The 13,473-nt window shown below is 46.5% G+C and overlaps 2 protein-coding genes across 4 annotated transcripts; one reads left to right on the top strand and one right to left on the bottom strand.

The window, feature by feature from the left end:
• On the top strand, positions 1-10,242 carry LOC116352788 (cotranscriptional regulator FAM172A homolog). 2 transcript variants are annotated; one of them, XM_031815915.1, is made up of 4 exons: positions 1-254; positions 1,512-1,979; positions 3,980-4,801; positions 5,315-10,242. In XM_031815915.1, exons 2-4 carry the CDS (start codon positions 1,948-1,950, stop codon positions 5,559-5,561), a joined length of 1,101 nt encoding a protein of 366 aa, XP_031671775.1. In that variant the 5' UTR covers positions 1-254; positions 1,512-1,947; the 3' UTR covers positions 5,562-10,242. The 2 variants fall into 2 exon arrangements, with proteins under 2 accessions (XP_031671775.1, XP_031671776.1); XM_031815916.1 differs by lacking the exon at positions 1,512-1,979.
• Positions 9,884-11,713, bottom strand: LOC109877027 (thioredoxin-like protein 4B). 2 transcript variants are annotated; one of them, XM_031815917.1, is made up of 4 exons: positions 11,542-11,713; positions 11,353-11,449; positions 11,000-11,151; positions 9,884-10,793 (listed from the first exon to the last, which is right to left on the bottom strand). In XM_031815917.1, exons 3-4 carry the CDS (start codon positions 11,119-11,121, stop codon positions 10,628-10,630), a joined length of 288 nt encoding a protein of 95 aa, XP_031671777.1. In that variant the 5' UTR covers positions 11,122-11,151; positions 11,353-11,449; positions 11,542-11,713; the 3' UTR covers positions 9,884-10,627. The 2 variants fall into 2 exon arrangements, with proteins under 2 accessions (XP_031671777.1, XP_020324940.1); XM_020469351.2 differs by having other exon boundaries at positions 11,353-11,630.
• Between the last annotated feature and the right edge of the window lie 1,760 nt (positions 11,714-13,473).

The following is a 13,473-nucleotide window of genomic DNA, read 5'->3' as shown; positions in this document are numbered from 1 at the left end:
GCCATTCGCGCTCTATGTCATGCACCTTGACCTATAGATGGGGGTTGAGTCGTCACGTCGTCGCTTTTTCGTTTGTAGCGTCCATCTGTCAAAGCATCATCGGCGCGGTCTTTACTAATATTCAGTCGAGAGTAAAGTAACGTTTAGTGCCTTTTCTCATTGGCTTCTTTGGGTTATTGGATACAACTGGTCGCCAGAACGCATACAGCGACTATTTTTGGCTGACGAGTGCCACAACGCATCACTTTAGCCAGGTATGTTTTGGTGAGGAGGGATGCTATTAGCCAGTAGCCATGGTGATAAATGAACTGATAAATCCAATGCAAAAATAAATCCTAGTTTAAATAAATGGTAATGCAAACCGTTTGACCTGTTATTGGTTAGGATATACAGTGGGGTTCCAAATTATTGACACCCTTGGTAAGGATATACAGTGTGGTTCCAAATTATTGACACCCTTGGTTAGGATATACAGTGTGGTTCCAAATTATTGACACCCTTGGTAAGGATATACAGTGTGGTTCCAAATTATTGACACCCTTGGTTAGGATATACAGTGGGGTTCCAAATTATTGACACCCTTGGTTAAGATATACAGTGGGGTTCCAAATTATTGACACCCTTGGTTAGGATATACAGTGGGGATCCAAATTATTGACACCCTTGGTTAAGATATACAGTAGGGATCCAAATTATTGACACCCTTGGTTAAGATATACAGTGGGGTTCCAAATTATTGACACCCTTGGTTAGGATTGTCAGTGGGGTTCCAAATGATTGACACCCTTGGTTAGGATTGTCAGTGGGGTTCCAAATGATTGACACCCTTGGTTAGGATTGTCAGTGGGGTTCCAAATTATTGACACCCTTGGTTAAGATATACAGTGTGGTTCCAAATTATTGACACCCTTGGTTAGGATATACAGTGGGGTTCCAAATTATTGACACCCTTGGTTAGGATATACAGTGTGGTTCCAAATAATTGACACCCTTGGTAAAGATGAGAGAAAAAAGGACTGTATGAAATGTGTTTATGAACTGCCCTCTGCAATTCGAAGGTTTTCAATGGGGTTTTCAAGTCCGGAGACTGAGATGGCCATTCAATGGGGTTTTTAAGTCCGGAGACTGAGATGGCCTTTCAATGGGGTTTTTATGTCCGGAGACTGAGATGGCCTTTCAATGGGGTTTTTATGTCCGGAGACTGAGATGGCCTTTCAATGGGGTTTTTAAGTCCGGAGACTGAGATGGCCTTTCAATGGGGTTTTCAAGTCCGGAGACTGAGATGGCCTTTCAATGGGGTTTTTAAGTCCGGAGACTGAGATGGCCATTGCAAAATGTTGATTTTTGGTGGCCAATTAACAATTTCTATGTGGATTTTTATGTGTGCTTGGGGTTATTGTCTTACTGGAAGATCCACTTGGGGACAAGTTTCAGCCACCTGACAGAGGCAACCAGTTTCTTGAGGCTAAAATGTCCTGGTAGAGTTCATGATGCCGTTGACCTTAACAAAGGCCCCAGGACCAGCGGAAGCATCCGGAGCCCCGGGACCAGCGGAAGCATCCGGAGCCCCGGGACCAGCGGAAGCATCCGGAGCCCCGGGACCAGCGGAAGCATCCGGAGCCCCGGGACCAGCGGAAGCATCCGGAGCCCCGGGACCAGCGGAAGCATCCGGAGCCCCGGGACCAGCGGAAGCATCCGGAGCCCCGGGACCAGCGGAAGCATCCGGAGCCCCGGGACCAGCGGAAGCATCCGGAGCCCCGGGACCAGCGGAAGCATCCGGAGCCCCGGGACCAGCGGAAGCATCCGGAGCCCCGGGACCAGCGGAAGCATCCGGAGCCCCGGGACCAGCGGAAGCATCCGGAGCCCCGGGACCAGCGGAAGCATCCGGAGCCCCGGGACCAGCGGAAGCATCCGGAGCCCCGGGACCAGCGGAAGCAGAACAGCCCCATGACATCAAAGATCCAGCACCATATTCCACAGTAGGTAATGGGGTTATTCTCTGCTCATACATCCTGATTTAAGATCCAGCACCATATTCCACAGTAGGTAATGGGGTTATTCTCTGCTCATACATCCTGATTTAAGATCCAGCACCATATTCCACAGTAGGTAATGGGGTTATTCTCTGCTCATACATCCTGATTTAAGATCCAGCACCATATTCCACAGTAGGTAATGGGGTTATTCTCTGCTCATACATCCTGATTTAAGATCCAGCACCATATTCCACAGTAGGTAATGGGGTTATTCTCTGCTCATACATCCTGATTTAAGATCCAGCACCATATTCCACAGTAGGTAATGGGGTTATTCTCTGCTCATACATCCTGATTTAAGATCCAGCACCATATTCCACAGTAGGTAATGGGGGTTATTCTCTGCTCATACATCCTGATTTAAGATCCAGCACCATATTCCACAGTAGGTAATGGGGGTTATTCTCTGCTCATACATCCTGATTTAAGATCCAGCACCATATTCCACAGTAGGTAATGGGGTTATTCTCTGCTCATACATCCTGATTTAAGATCCAGCACCATATTCCACAGTAGGTAATGGGGTTATTCTCTGCTCATACATCCTGATTTAAGATCCAGCACCATATTCCACAGTAGGTAATGGGGTTATTCTCTGCTCATACATCCTGATTTGGACACCAAACACACCACTGGTCTGCGTGGACAAAGAGCTCTATTTACAGGTGATCTGACCCAAAGCACCAGGTTCCAATCCAAGTGGCGTTTAGAAAACTCCAGCTGTTTACATTTGTTGGATGACATGAATAGAGAGCTCTTTAGCCACACACCAATGGAACAGTTGTATTAGCATAAAATGATATAATTTAAAAAAATGTCAGTGTACAATATAGCTTAGTGTTTGTATAATTTAATACAGTCATTTCTGCTCATCTTTATCAAGGGTGTCAATCATTTGGAAGCCCACTGTATCTATTACATGAAATGTCAAATGATCCCTGAAAACAAATAACAATGTGCTTACTTCCTCAATACTCCCAGGCTGGAGGCTAACGGGATCAGATAGCCCTTCCTCAATGCTCCCAGGCTGGAGGCTAACGGGATCAGATAGCCCTTCCTCAATGCTCCCAGGCTAGAGGCTAACGGGATCAGATAGCCCTTCCTCAATACTCCCAGGCTGGAGGCTAACGGGATCAGATAGCCCTTCCTCAATACTCCCAGGCTGGAGACTAACGGGATCAGATAGCACTTCCTCAATACACCCAGGCTAGAGGCTAACGGGATCAGATAGCCCTTCCTCAATACTCCCAGGCTAGAGACTAACGGGATCAGATAGCCCTTCCTCAATACTCCCAGGCTAGAGGCTAACGGGATCAGATAGCCCTTCCTCAATACTCCCAGGCTAGAGGCTAACGGGATCAGATAGCCCTTCCTCAATACTCCCAGGCTAGAGGCTAACGGGATCAGATAGCCCTTCCTCAATACTCCCAGGCTAGAGGCTAACGGGATCAGATAGCCCTTCCTCAATACTCCCAGGCTAGAGGCTAACAGGATCAGATAGCCCTTCCTCAATACTCCCAGGCTAGAGGCTAACGGGATCAGATAGCCCTTCCTCAATACTCCCAGGCTAGAGGCTAACGGGATCAGATAGCCCTTCCTCAATACTCCCAGGCTAGAGGCTAACGGGATCAGATAGCCCTTCCTCAATACTCCCAGGCTAGAGGCTAACAGGATCAGATAGCCCTTCCTCAATACTCCCAGGCTAGAGGCTAGCGGGATCAGATAGCCCTTCCTCAATACTCCCAGGCTGGAGACTAACGGGATCAGATAGCCCTTCCTCAATACTCCCAGGCTAGAGGCTAACGGGATCAGATAGCCCCTCCTCAATACTCCCAGGCTAGAGACTAACAGGATCAGATAGCCCTTCCTCAATACTCCCAGGCTAGAGACTAACAGGATCAGTTGTCCCAGTGTTTGACATCTCCCTTTATGCTTTGCACCAGAATGGAGTTAATGTTGGACACCGCTAAGAGCCAGGGGGGTCAGACCCAGAGCCAGGGGGGTCAGACTGTCTCCCCTCCCTCAATCTTCCCCTATCGCTTCACCTCGGACGGGCGTCTGTGTCACCGGGTCACCCAGGAGCCCTTCATGTTCCAGCGGAGCTGTGACCCAGACGCCGCCCAGAGAGAGGACCAGGCCCTATGTCTCCACGTCACCCAACACGTTCACTCTCTCCTGGAGGAGCAGCTGCACCTCTTCAGGCTCTACCTCCCACCCCTCAGCAAGGAGGTCTACCTCCCTCCTCCACCAGAGCCTCAGGGGGACCACAGGGTCTACTTTAGCCCCCACCGAGGAGCCCCCAGCCAGGGCTACGTGTACCTCTCCCCTGGGGCCCTGGAGAGCCCTGCCACCCTGTTGTTGGTGGTCCAGGACCGGGGAACGATGCGCTGCGGGCTGTGGAGCTGGAGGGCTGCTGCCAGCCGAGGTCTGGAAAGAGGCAGCATGATCCCCTACGTGAAGAGGGTCCTAGAAGAGGGCAGCTCTGTCCTCCTGATGAACCCCAACCAGGGAGGAGGTGTTGGGGAGACTCCGGAGGAGCACGTTCACCGCGTCTGGGACCTCCTGGTGTCGCGCTGCGTCTCCCGGCGTGTCGTCGTGGTAGCGCACGGTTACGGAGGCCTGGCGTTCGTGGACCTGCTGTGCCGACGCCCACAACAAGTGGTGGGGCAGGTGTGGGCGGCGGCCTTCCTGGACTCCTCCCACAGCCTGTGGCACCAGCAGTTGGACGCGGTGGGCCGGGAGTGGCTGAGGACACGCTCTAGGAGGTGGGTTGATGTCTTTATATAACCAGGGAAGTCAGGACACGCTCTAGGAGGTGGGTTGATGTCTTTATATAACCAGGGAAGTCAGGACACGCTCTAGGAGGTGGGTTGGTGTCTTTATATAACCAGGGAAGTCAGGACACGCTCTAGGAGGTGGGTTGATGTCTTTATATAACCAGGGAAGTCAGGACACGCTCTAGGAGGTGGGTTGATGTCTTTATATAACCAGGGAAGTCAGGACACGCTCTAGGAAGTGGGTTGATGTCTTTATATAACCAGGGAAGTCAGGACGCGCTCTAGGAGGTGTCTTTATATAACCAGGGAAGTCAGGACGCGCTCTAGGAGGTGGGTTGATGTCTTTATATAACCAGGGAAGTCAGGACGCGCTCTAGGAGGTGTCTTTATATAACCAGGGAAGTCAGGACGCGCTCTAGGAGGTGTCTTTATATAACCAGGGAAGTAATTGAGAATATATTCTCTTTTACATTGAACATGACATAACACGTTGCCTTTTAGGTGGGTACTGAGCTCCAAGCCCCTGAACCAGCCGGTGGGGTCGCTGAAAGCAGGATGCCCTCAGATGTCAGCTGGGACACAGAGTCATGACGCGGCTCCATCTGTCTGCATGGAGTCTGTGTTCAGATTCTTCTCCAAAACGCTGAGTCCTAAACCACCCACCACCTTCAGTATGGTGACCCGCAGCAGGGGCATTGTGGGACAGAGCAGACCTCACAACGGGAGAGGCATCACCAGGCCTTATTGACAGCACCAGTGGGACAGATCAGACCTCACAACGGGAGAGGCATCACCAGGCCTTATTGACAGCACCAGTGGGACAGATCAGACTTCACAACGGGAGAGGCATCACCAGGCCTTACTGACAGCACCAGTGGGACAGATCAGACCTCACAACGGGAGAGGCATCACCAGGCCTTACTGACAGCACCAGTTGGACAGATCAGACCTCACAACGGGAGAGGCATCACCAGGCCTTACTGACAGCACCAGTGGGACAGATCAGACCTCACAACGGGAGAGGCATCACCAGGCCTTACTGACAGCACCAGTGGGACAGATCAGACCTCACAACGGGAGAGGCATCACCAGGCCTTACTGACAGCACCAGTGGGACAGATCAGACCTCACAACAGGAGAGGCATCACCAGGCCTTACTGACAGCACCAGTGGGACAGATCAGGCATCACCAGGCCTTACTGACAGCACCAGTGAAGTACAGGAGTACAGTGGGAATTGAGTATTTATCTTATGGTCAGAAAGACACGTGTCTAATTCACGCGAATACATTTTACTGGACTCTGGATGAGGTCATCCTAAATATTTAGTTTCATTTTGCTAAGACACTCCAGGTCATCCTAAATATTTAGTTTCATTTTGCTAAGACACTCCAGGGTCGGACTTGTCGACAGCAGATTGTGGATAAATACTTTTTTTCATCTTACTATCTGTAAAACACTAAAGACATTTATGTAAAATGCATTTTTTTGGCACATTTTTACAAATAAAATGTTATCTAGAATAATAAATGTACAGCATTTATCAACAATTAATAATAATAATAATAGTATAATATCTCATGGTCACCACACAACTCTGGGTAATATATCTCATGGTCACCACACAACTCTGGGTAATATATCTCATGGTCACCACACAACTCTGGGTAATATATCTCATGGTCACCACACAACTCTGGGTAATATATCTCATGGTCACCACACAACTCTGGGTAATATATCTCATGGTCACCACACAACTCTGGGTAATATATCTCATGGTCACCACACAACTCTGGGTAATATATCTCATGGTCACCACACAACTCTGGGTAATATATCTCATGGTCACCACACAACTCTGGGTAATATATCTCATGGTCACCACACAACTCTGGGTAATATATCTCATGGTAACCACACAACTCTGGGTAATATATCTCATGGTAACCACACAACTCTGGGTAATATATCTCATGGTCACCACACAACTCTGGGTAATATATCTAATGGTCACCACACAACTCTGGGTAATATATCTCATGGTAACCACACAACTCTGGGTAATATATCTAATGGTCACCACACAACTCTGGGTAATATATCTCATGGTCACCACACAACTCTGGGTAATATATCTCATGGTCACCACACAACTCTGGGTAATATATCTCATGGTCACCACACAACTCTGGGTAATATATCTCATGGTAACCACACAACTCTGGGTAATATATCTAATGGTCACCACACAACTCTGGGTAATATATCTCATGGTCGCCACACAACTCTGGGTAATATATCTCATGGTAACCACACAACTCTGGGTAATATATCTCATGGTCACCACACAACTCTGGGTAATATATCTCATGGTAACCACACAACTCTGGGTAATATATCTCATGGTCACCACACAACTCTGGGTAATATATCTCATGGTAACCACACAACTCTGGGTAATATATCTAATGGTCACCACACAACTCTGGGTAATATATCTCATGGTCGCCACACAACTCTGGGTAATATATCTCATGGTAACCACACAACTCTGGGTAATATATCTCATGGTCACCACACAACTCTGGGTAATATATCTCATGGTAACCACACAACTCTGGGTAATATATCTCATGGTCACCACACAACTCTGGGTAATATATCTCATGGTAACCACACAACTCTGGGTAATATATCTAATGGTCACCACACAACTCTGGGTAATATATCTCATGGTCGCCACACAACTCTGGGTAATATATCTCATGGTAACCACACAACTCTGGGTAATATATCTCATGGTCACCACACAACTCTGGGTAATATATCTCATGGTAACCACACAACTCTGGGTAATATATCTCATGGTCACCACACAACTCTGGGTAATATATCTCATGGTCACCACACAACTCTGGGTAATATATCTCATGGTAACCACACAACTCTGGGTAATATATCTCATGGTCACCACACAACTCTGGGTAATATATCTCATGGTAACCACACAACTCTGGGTAATATATCTCATGGTCACCACACAACTCTGGGTAATATATCTCATGGTAACGACACAACTCTGGGTAATATATCTCATGGTCACCACACAACTCTGGGTAATATATCTCATGGTCACCACACAACTCTGGGTAATATATCTCATGGTAACCACACAACTCTGGGTAATATATCTCATGGTAACCACACAACTCTGGGTAATATATCTCATGGTAACCACACAACTCTGGGTAATATATCTCATGGTAACCACACAACACGGTGAGTGTAGATGATTCTGAGAATAATGAGTAAGTGTGGGAAGTCTGACTTTCTGGAAATGTAACACTGAAGACGAACAAACACCAAAAAGCCCATTTAGACCCAATCACCCTCTTCAAAGTAAGTTATTAAATGTTGTCCAGTTTGTAACATTCTGTATGAAATGGGCTTTTACATTATTGATCCATGTACATTTCTTAAAGTGGTTAAAATTCATTCAAATGTTGATGGTAGTATGATAAACTAAAGAAAATATAAATTAGTTTTGAAAATACTAATATTAATTGGCCAAAATACCAACAAATCTCCAAATTGATGCCAGTCATTCAGTCTGTGGTGCCTGGGCTTAGATAATACAAGGACCTCCAGCACTGTCTGTGGTGCCTGGGCTTAGATAATACAAGGACCTCCAGCACTGTCTGTGGTGCCTGGGCTTAGATAATACAAGGACCTCCAGCACTGTCTGTGGTGCCTGGGCTTAGATAATACAAGGACCTCCAGCACTGTCTGTGGTGCCTGGGCTTAGATAATACAAGGACCTCCAGCACTGTCTGTGGTGCCTGGGCTTAGATAATACAAGGACCTCCAGCACTGTCTGTGGTGCCTGGGCTTAGATAATACAAGGACCTCCAGCACTGTCTGTGGTGCCTGGGCTTAGATAATACAAGGACCTCCAGCACTGTCTGTGGTGCCTGGGCTTAGATAATACAAGGACCTCCAGCACTGTCTGTGGTGCCTGGGCTTAGATAATACAAGGATCTCCCGCACTGTCTGTGGTGCCTGGGCTTAGATAATACAAGGACCTCCCGCACTGTCTGTGGTGCCTGGGCTTAGATAATACAAGGACCTCCAGCACTGTCTGTGGTGCCTAGGCTTAGATAATACAAGGACCTCCAGCACTGTCTGTGGTGCCTGGGCTTAGATAATACAAGGACCTCCAGCACTGTCTGTGGTGCCTGGGCTTAGATAATACAAGGACCTCCAGCACTGTCTGTGGTGCCTAGGCTTAGATAATATAAGGATCTCCCGCACTGTCTGTGGTGCCTGGGCTTAGATAATACAAGGATCTCCAGCACTGTCTGTGGTGCCTGGGCTTAGATAATACAAGGATCTCCCGCACTGTCTGTGGTGCCTGGGCTTAGATAATACAAGGACCTCCAGCACTGTCTGTGGTGCCTAGGCTTAGATAATATAAGGATCTCCAGCACTGTCTGTGGTGCCTAGGCTTAGATAATACAAGGACCTCCCGCACTGTCTGTGGTGCCTGGGCTTAGATAATACAAGGACCTCCAGCACTGTCTGTGGTGCCTAGGCTTAGATAATATAAGGATCTCCAGCACTGTCTGTGGTGCCTGGGCTTAGATAATACAAGGACCTCCAGCACTGTCTGTGGTGCCTAGGCTTAGATAATATAAGGATCTCCCGCACTGTCTGTGGTGCCTAGGCTTAGATAATACAAGGACCTCCAGCACTGTCTGTGGTGCCTGGGCTTAGATAATACAAGGACCTCCAGCACTGTCTGTGGTGCCTAGGCTTAGATAATACAAGGACCTCCAGCACTGTCTGTGGTGCCTAGGCTTAGATAATATAAGGATCTCCCGCACTGTCTGTGGTGCCTGGGCTTAGATAATACAAGGACCTCCAGCACTGTCTGTGGTGCCTGGGCTTAGATAATACAAGGACCTCTAACACTGTCTGGTGCCTGGGCTGAGTTAATACAAGGATCTCCAGCACTGTGAATGGGATTATTACATCTATTGTGGTGAAAAAGTAGAGATGAAACCAAACATTATTTGAAGTGACACATTTATTAACACATTTCAAAAGGGGTCAGACCGTGTCACCAAACATACATTAGATTCAGCATTCCCACTATAAACAAGAGGCAACAAGAAATGTCCAGCTGTCAACGAGTCTTCATTGTATGAAATAAAGGATTGTCCACTCTGACATGTACCTGTGTCTCTTATAGAGTTCTATTTACCTAGGAAATATCAAACCGCACATTATGGAGAGTTTCACTAAACACCACATCAGAATGGTGAAGTGAGATGGTGCCAGTTGCAGTGGTGTCACTTGATAACCTCAATACCACAATTGTCCAGGCTGGGCCAATCCGTTCTGTGCTGGGCCAATCCGTTCTGTGCTGGGTAGACATTTTCTTTTCCCATGAATTGTCGGCAGCTTGAGCGCTTAAACCGTGCTGAAGGCCCCCCAGACAAATTTTTTATTTTTATTTTACTAGGCAAGTCAGTTAAGAACAAATTCTTATTTTCAATGATTCTGCCTGTTCAGGGGCAGAATGACAGATTTTGTACCTTGTCAGCTCGGGGATTTGAACTTGCAACCTTTCGGTTACTAGTCCAATGCTCTAACCACTAGGCTACCCTGCCGCCCCATCTGCAGCTTGAGTGCTCAAACCGTGCTGAAGGCCCCCCAGACAAGATCTACAGCCAGGGTGCTTGAAACCGCGCTGAAGGGTGGGGAATCGTGGTGAAATCTAGATCCCATGGTTGAGCAGGCCGTGATGGGATTAGATCCCATGGTAGAGCAGGTCGTACTTGGGGATGTTCTGAGGGTCGATGGGACTCTTGACGATCATCTTCCCCCTCATAGCTCCTCTGTAGATCACCTCGATCAGATCCAGGAAGTCCTGCTTGGTCTTAAAACTGCCCACAAACTTGGTGTGATCTGGAGACCTGTATAGGGACAAGTGTTTTAGCGATAGGCCTACAAAGGGGAAATGGTTTGTAGCTAATATGAGGAGTACCCACAACTATAACATTAAAAGGAGAGTGTGTTACAACTCACTGAAACTAACACTGTATAATCAACCAGTGGTATTCTAGTGCCCGAGTCCAGTTGTAGGCCATCTTCCTTCTCACACTAAGATGTCACCACTCACCCATAATCAACCTTCATGTGTTGTCCGTTGAAGAAGAAGACGGTAGACGGGATGTAGCTGATGTCGAAGTATCTCGTGTAGACGGGAGCCGAGTCCACATCCACGATGTAGATAGACGCCATGTTACTCAGGTCGTGGGAGGTTTTGGACAGCTGGCAAAATAATGATAACACTGTCATTCCGATTCAGACAGACAAACGTTTTTTGTTTTGTTTTACAATGACAGTGTTGGTGTAAATATTGGTAACGACTGACATGCATGTCAATGTTTACTGGCCACAATATTGTAGTAGTTAGCTGGTAGAGCTAGCTAGTTAGCCAGCTAGCTACACATGCTAATGTTAGCTACTTACAATCTCGTCAAGCTGCAGGCAGACCGAGTCTTCATCTCTTCCAAACCGAAGAACTAAAACCTTTTCGGCGACCGTTTTTATTACCTCGTCTATGTCCCTTTTGCATGACAATTTGGCCAAAAACAAACTCATTTTGTTAGCTGCTGGGTAGCATTGTGTTCATTTTTAACAAACGAAAATGGCACGTACCGGTATGTGGTGTAACACCATAAAACGTCCGTCAGAAACTGTGACCGAACAGCCGCTAGTGTCCGCTGCTTCTTTCCTGTCGTTTGAGCCAAGTGTGTTGATATTTGTTTAACGTCTAATACTGCGTTTTACTAGTATATCCGTACGTAGTATGGCTAGTACTAGTTTTACTAGTATATCCGTACGTAGTATGGCTAGTACATTTTAGCTTGCTGTTTGGGGTTTTAGGCTGGGTTTCTGTACAGCACTTTGAGATATCAGCTGATGTACGAAGGGCTATATAAATACATTTGATTTGATTAGTAAGCAGTAGCCTTGAAAGATTTCAGACACAAACACAGTTTTTCGTACCAAAGCAAGCATGCTTTGGATCACTTCTGTTCAAATAAACACACACAAAAAAACACTCAATCCATCAACAAAAACAACTACATGTAACGTTTATATTAAAGTGAGCATGTTTGTATATACAGTTAACCATTGGGGTGTCTGAAGAAAGGGAGAGAGACAAAAGAGAGAACCAGAAATCACCCTGTATGTGGTACATATCTATTCAATCTATCTCATCTACATACAGTTGAAGTCGGAAGTTTACATACACCTTAGCCAAATACATTTAAACTCAGTTTTTCACAATTCCTACACATTTAAGCCTAGTCTAAATTCACTTTCTTAGGTCAGTTAGGATCACCACTTTATTTTAAGAATGTGAAATGTCAGAATCATAGTAGAGAGAATTATTTATTTCAGCTTTTATTTCTTTCATCACATTCCCAGTGGGTCAGAAGTTTACATACACTCAACTACCTATCAGGTAGCATTGCCTTTAAATTGTTTAACTTGGGTCAAACGTTTCGGGTAGCCTTCCACAAGCTTCCCACAATAAGTTGGGTGAATTTTGGTCCATTCCTCTTGACAGAGCTGGTGTAACTGAGTCAGGTTTGAAGACCTCCTTGCTCGCACACGCTTTTCAGTGCTGCCCACAAATTTTCTATGGGATTGAGGTCAGGGCTTTGTGATGGCCACTCCAATACCTTGACTTTGTTGTCCTTAAGCCATTTTGCCACAGCTTTGGAAGTATGCTTGGGGTCATTGTTCATTTAGAAGACCCATTTGCGACCAAGCTTTAACTTCCTGACTGATGTCTTGAGATGTTGCTTCAATATATCCACATATTTTCCTCCCTCATGATGCCATGTATTTTGTGAAGTGCACCAGTCCCTCCTGCAGCAAAGCACTCCCACAACATGATGCTGCCACCCCCGTGCTTCACGGTTGGGATGGTGTTCTTCGGCAAGCCTCCAAACATAACGATGGTCATTATGGCCAAACAGTTCTATTTTTGTTTCATCCGACCAGAGGACATTTCTCCAAAAAGTACACTCTTTGTCCCCATGTGCAGTTCCAAACCGTAGTCTGGCTTTTTTATGGCGGTTTTGGAGCAGTGGCTTCTTCCTTGCTGAGCGGCCTTTCAGGTCGATATAGGACTCGTTTTACTGTGAATATAAATACTTTTGTACCTGTTTCCTCCAGCATCTTCACAAGGTCCTTTGCTGTTGTTCTGGGATTGATTTGCACTTTTCGCACCAAAGTACGTTCATCTCTAGGAGACAGAACGCGTCTCCCTCCTGAGCGGTATGACAGCTGCGTGGTCCCATGGTGTTTATGCTAGCGTACTATTGTTTGTACAGATGAACATGGTACCTTCAGACGTTTGGAAATTGCTCCCAAGGATGAACCAGACTTGTGGAGGTCTACATTTTTTTTCTGATGTCTTGCCTGATTTCTTTAGATTTTCCCATGAGGTCAAGCAAAGAGGCACTGAGTTTGAAGGTAAAATACCTTAAAATACACCTCCAATTGACTCAAATTATGTCAATTAGCCAATCAGAAGCTTCTAAAGCCTTGACATTTTCTGGAATTTTCCAAGCT

The sequence above is a fragment of the Oncorhynchus kisutch genome, unplaced genomic scaffold (assembly GCF_002021735.2).
Source record: "Oncorhynchus kisutch isolate 150728-3 unplaced genomic scaffold, Okis_V2 scaffold700, whole genome shotgun sequence".
Classification (NCBI taxonomy): domain Eukaryota; kingdom Metazoa; phylum Chordata; class Actinopteri; order Salmoniformes; family Salmonidae; genus Oncorhynchus; species Oncorhynchus kisutch.
Note: the sequence above shows the minus strand (reverse complement) of the source record. Positions and strands in the feature narration are given on the sequence as shown.

Coding starts and splice junctions, on each gene's coding strand:
- LOC116352788 (XM_031815915.1), top strand. CDS start 1,948: ATGACATCAAAGATCCAGCACCATATTCCACA. Junction 1,980..3,979: donor ATCCAGCACCATATTCCACA/GTAGGTAATGGG, acceptor GCTTTGCACCAG/AATGGAGTTAATGTTGGACA. Junction 4,802..5,314: donor CTGAGGACACGCTCTAGGAG/GTGGGTTGATGT, acceptor GTTGCCTTTTAG/GTGGGTACTGAGCTCCAAGC.
- LOC109877027 (XM_020469351.2), bottom strand. CDS start 11,484: ATGAGTTTGTTTTTGGCCAAATTGTCATGCAAAAGGGACATAGACGAG. Junction 11,152..11,352: donor GCCTGCAGCTTGACGAGATT/GTAAGTAGCTAA, acceptor TTATTTTGCCAG/CTGTCCAAAACCTCCCACGA. Junction 10,794..10,999: donor CACATGAAGGTTGATTATGG/GTGAGTGGTGAC, acceptor GTCCCTATACAG/GTCTCCAGATCACACCAAGT.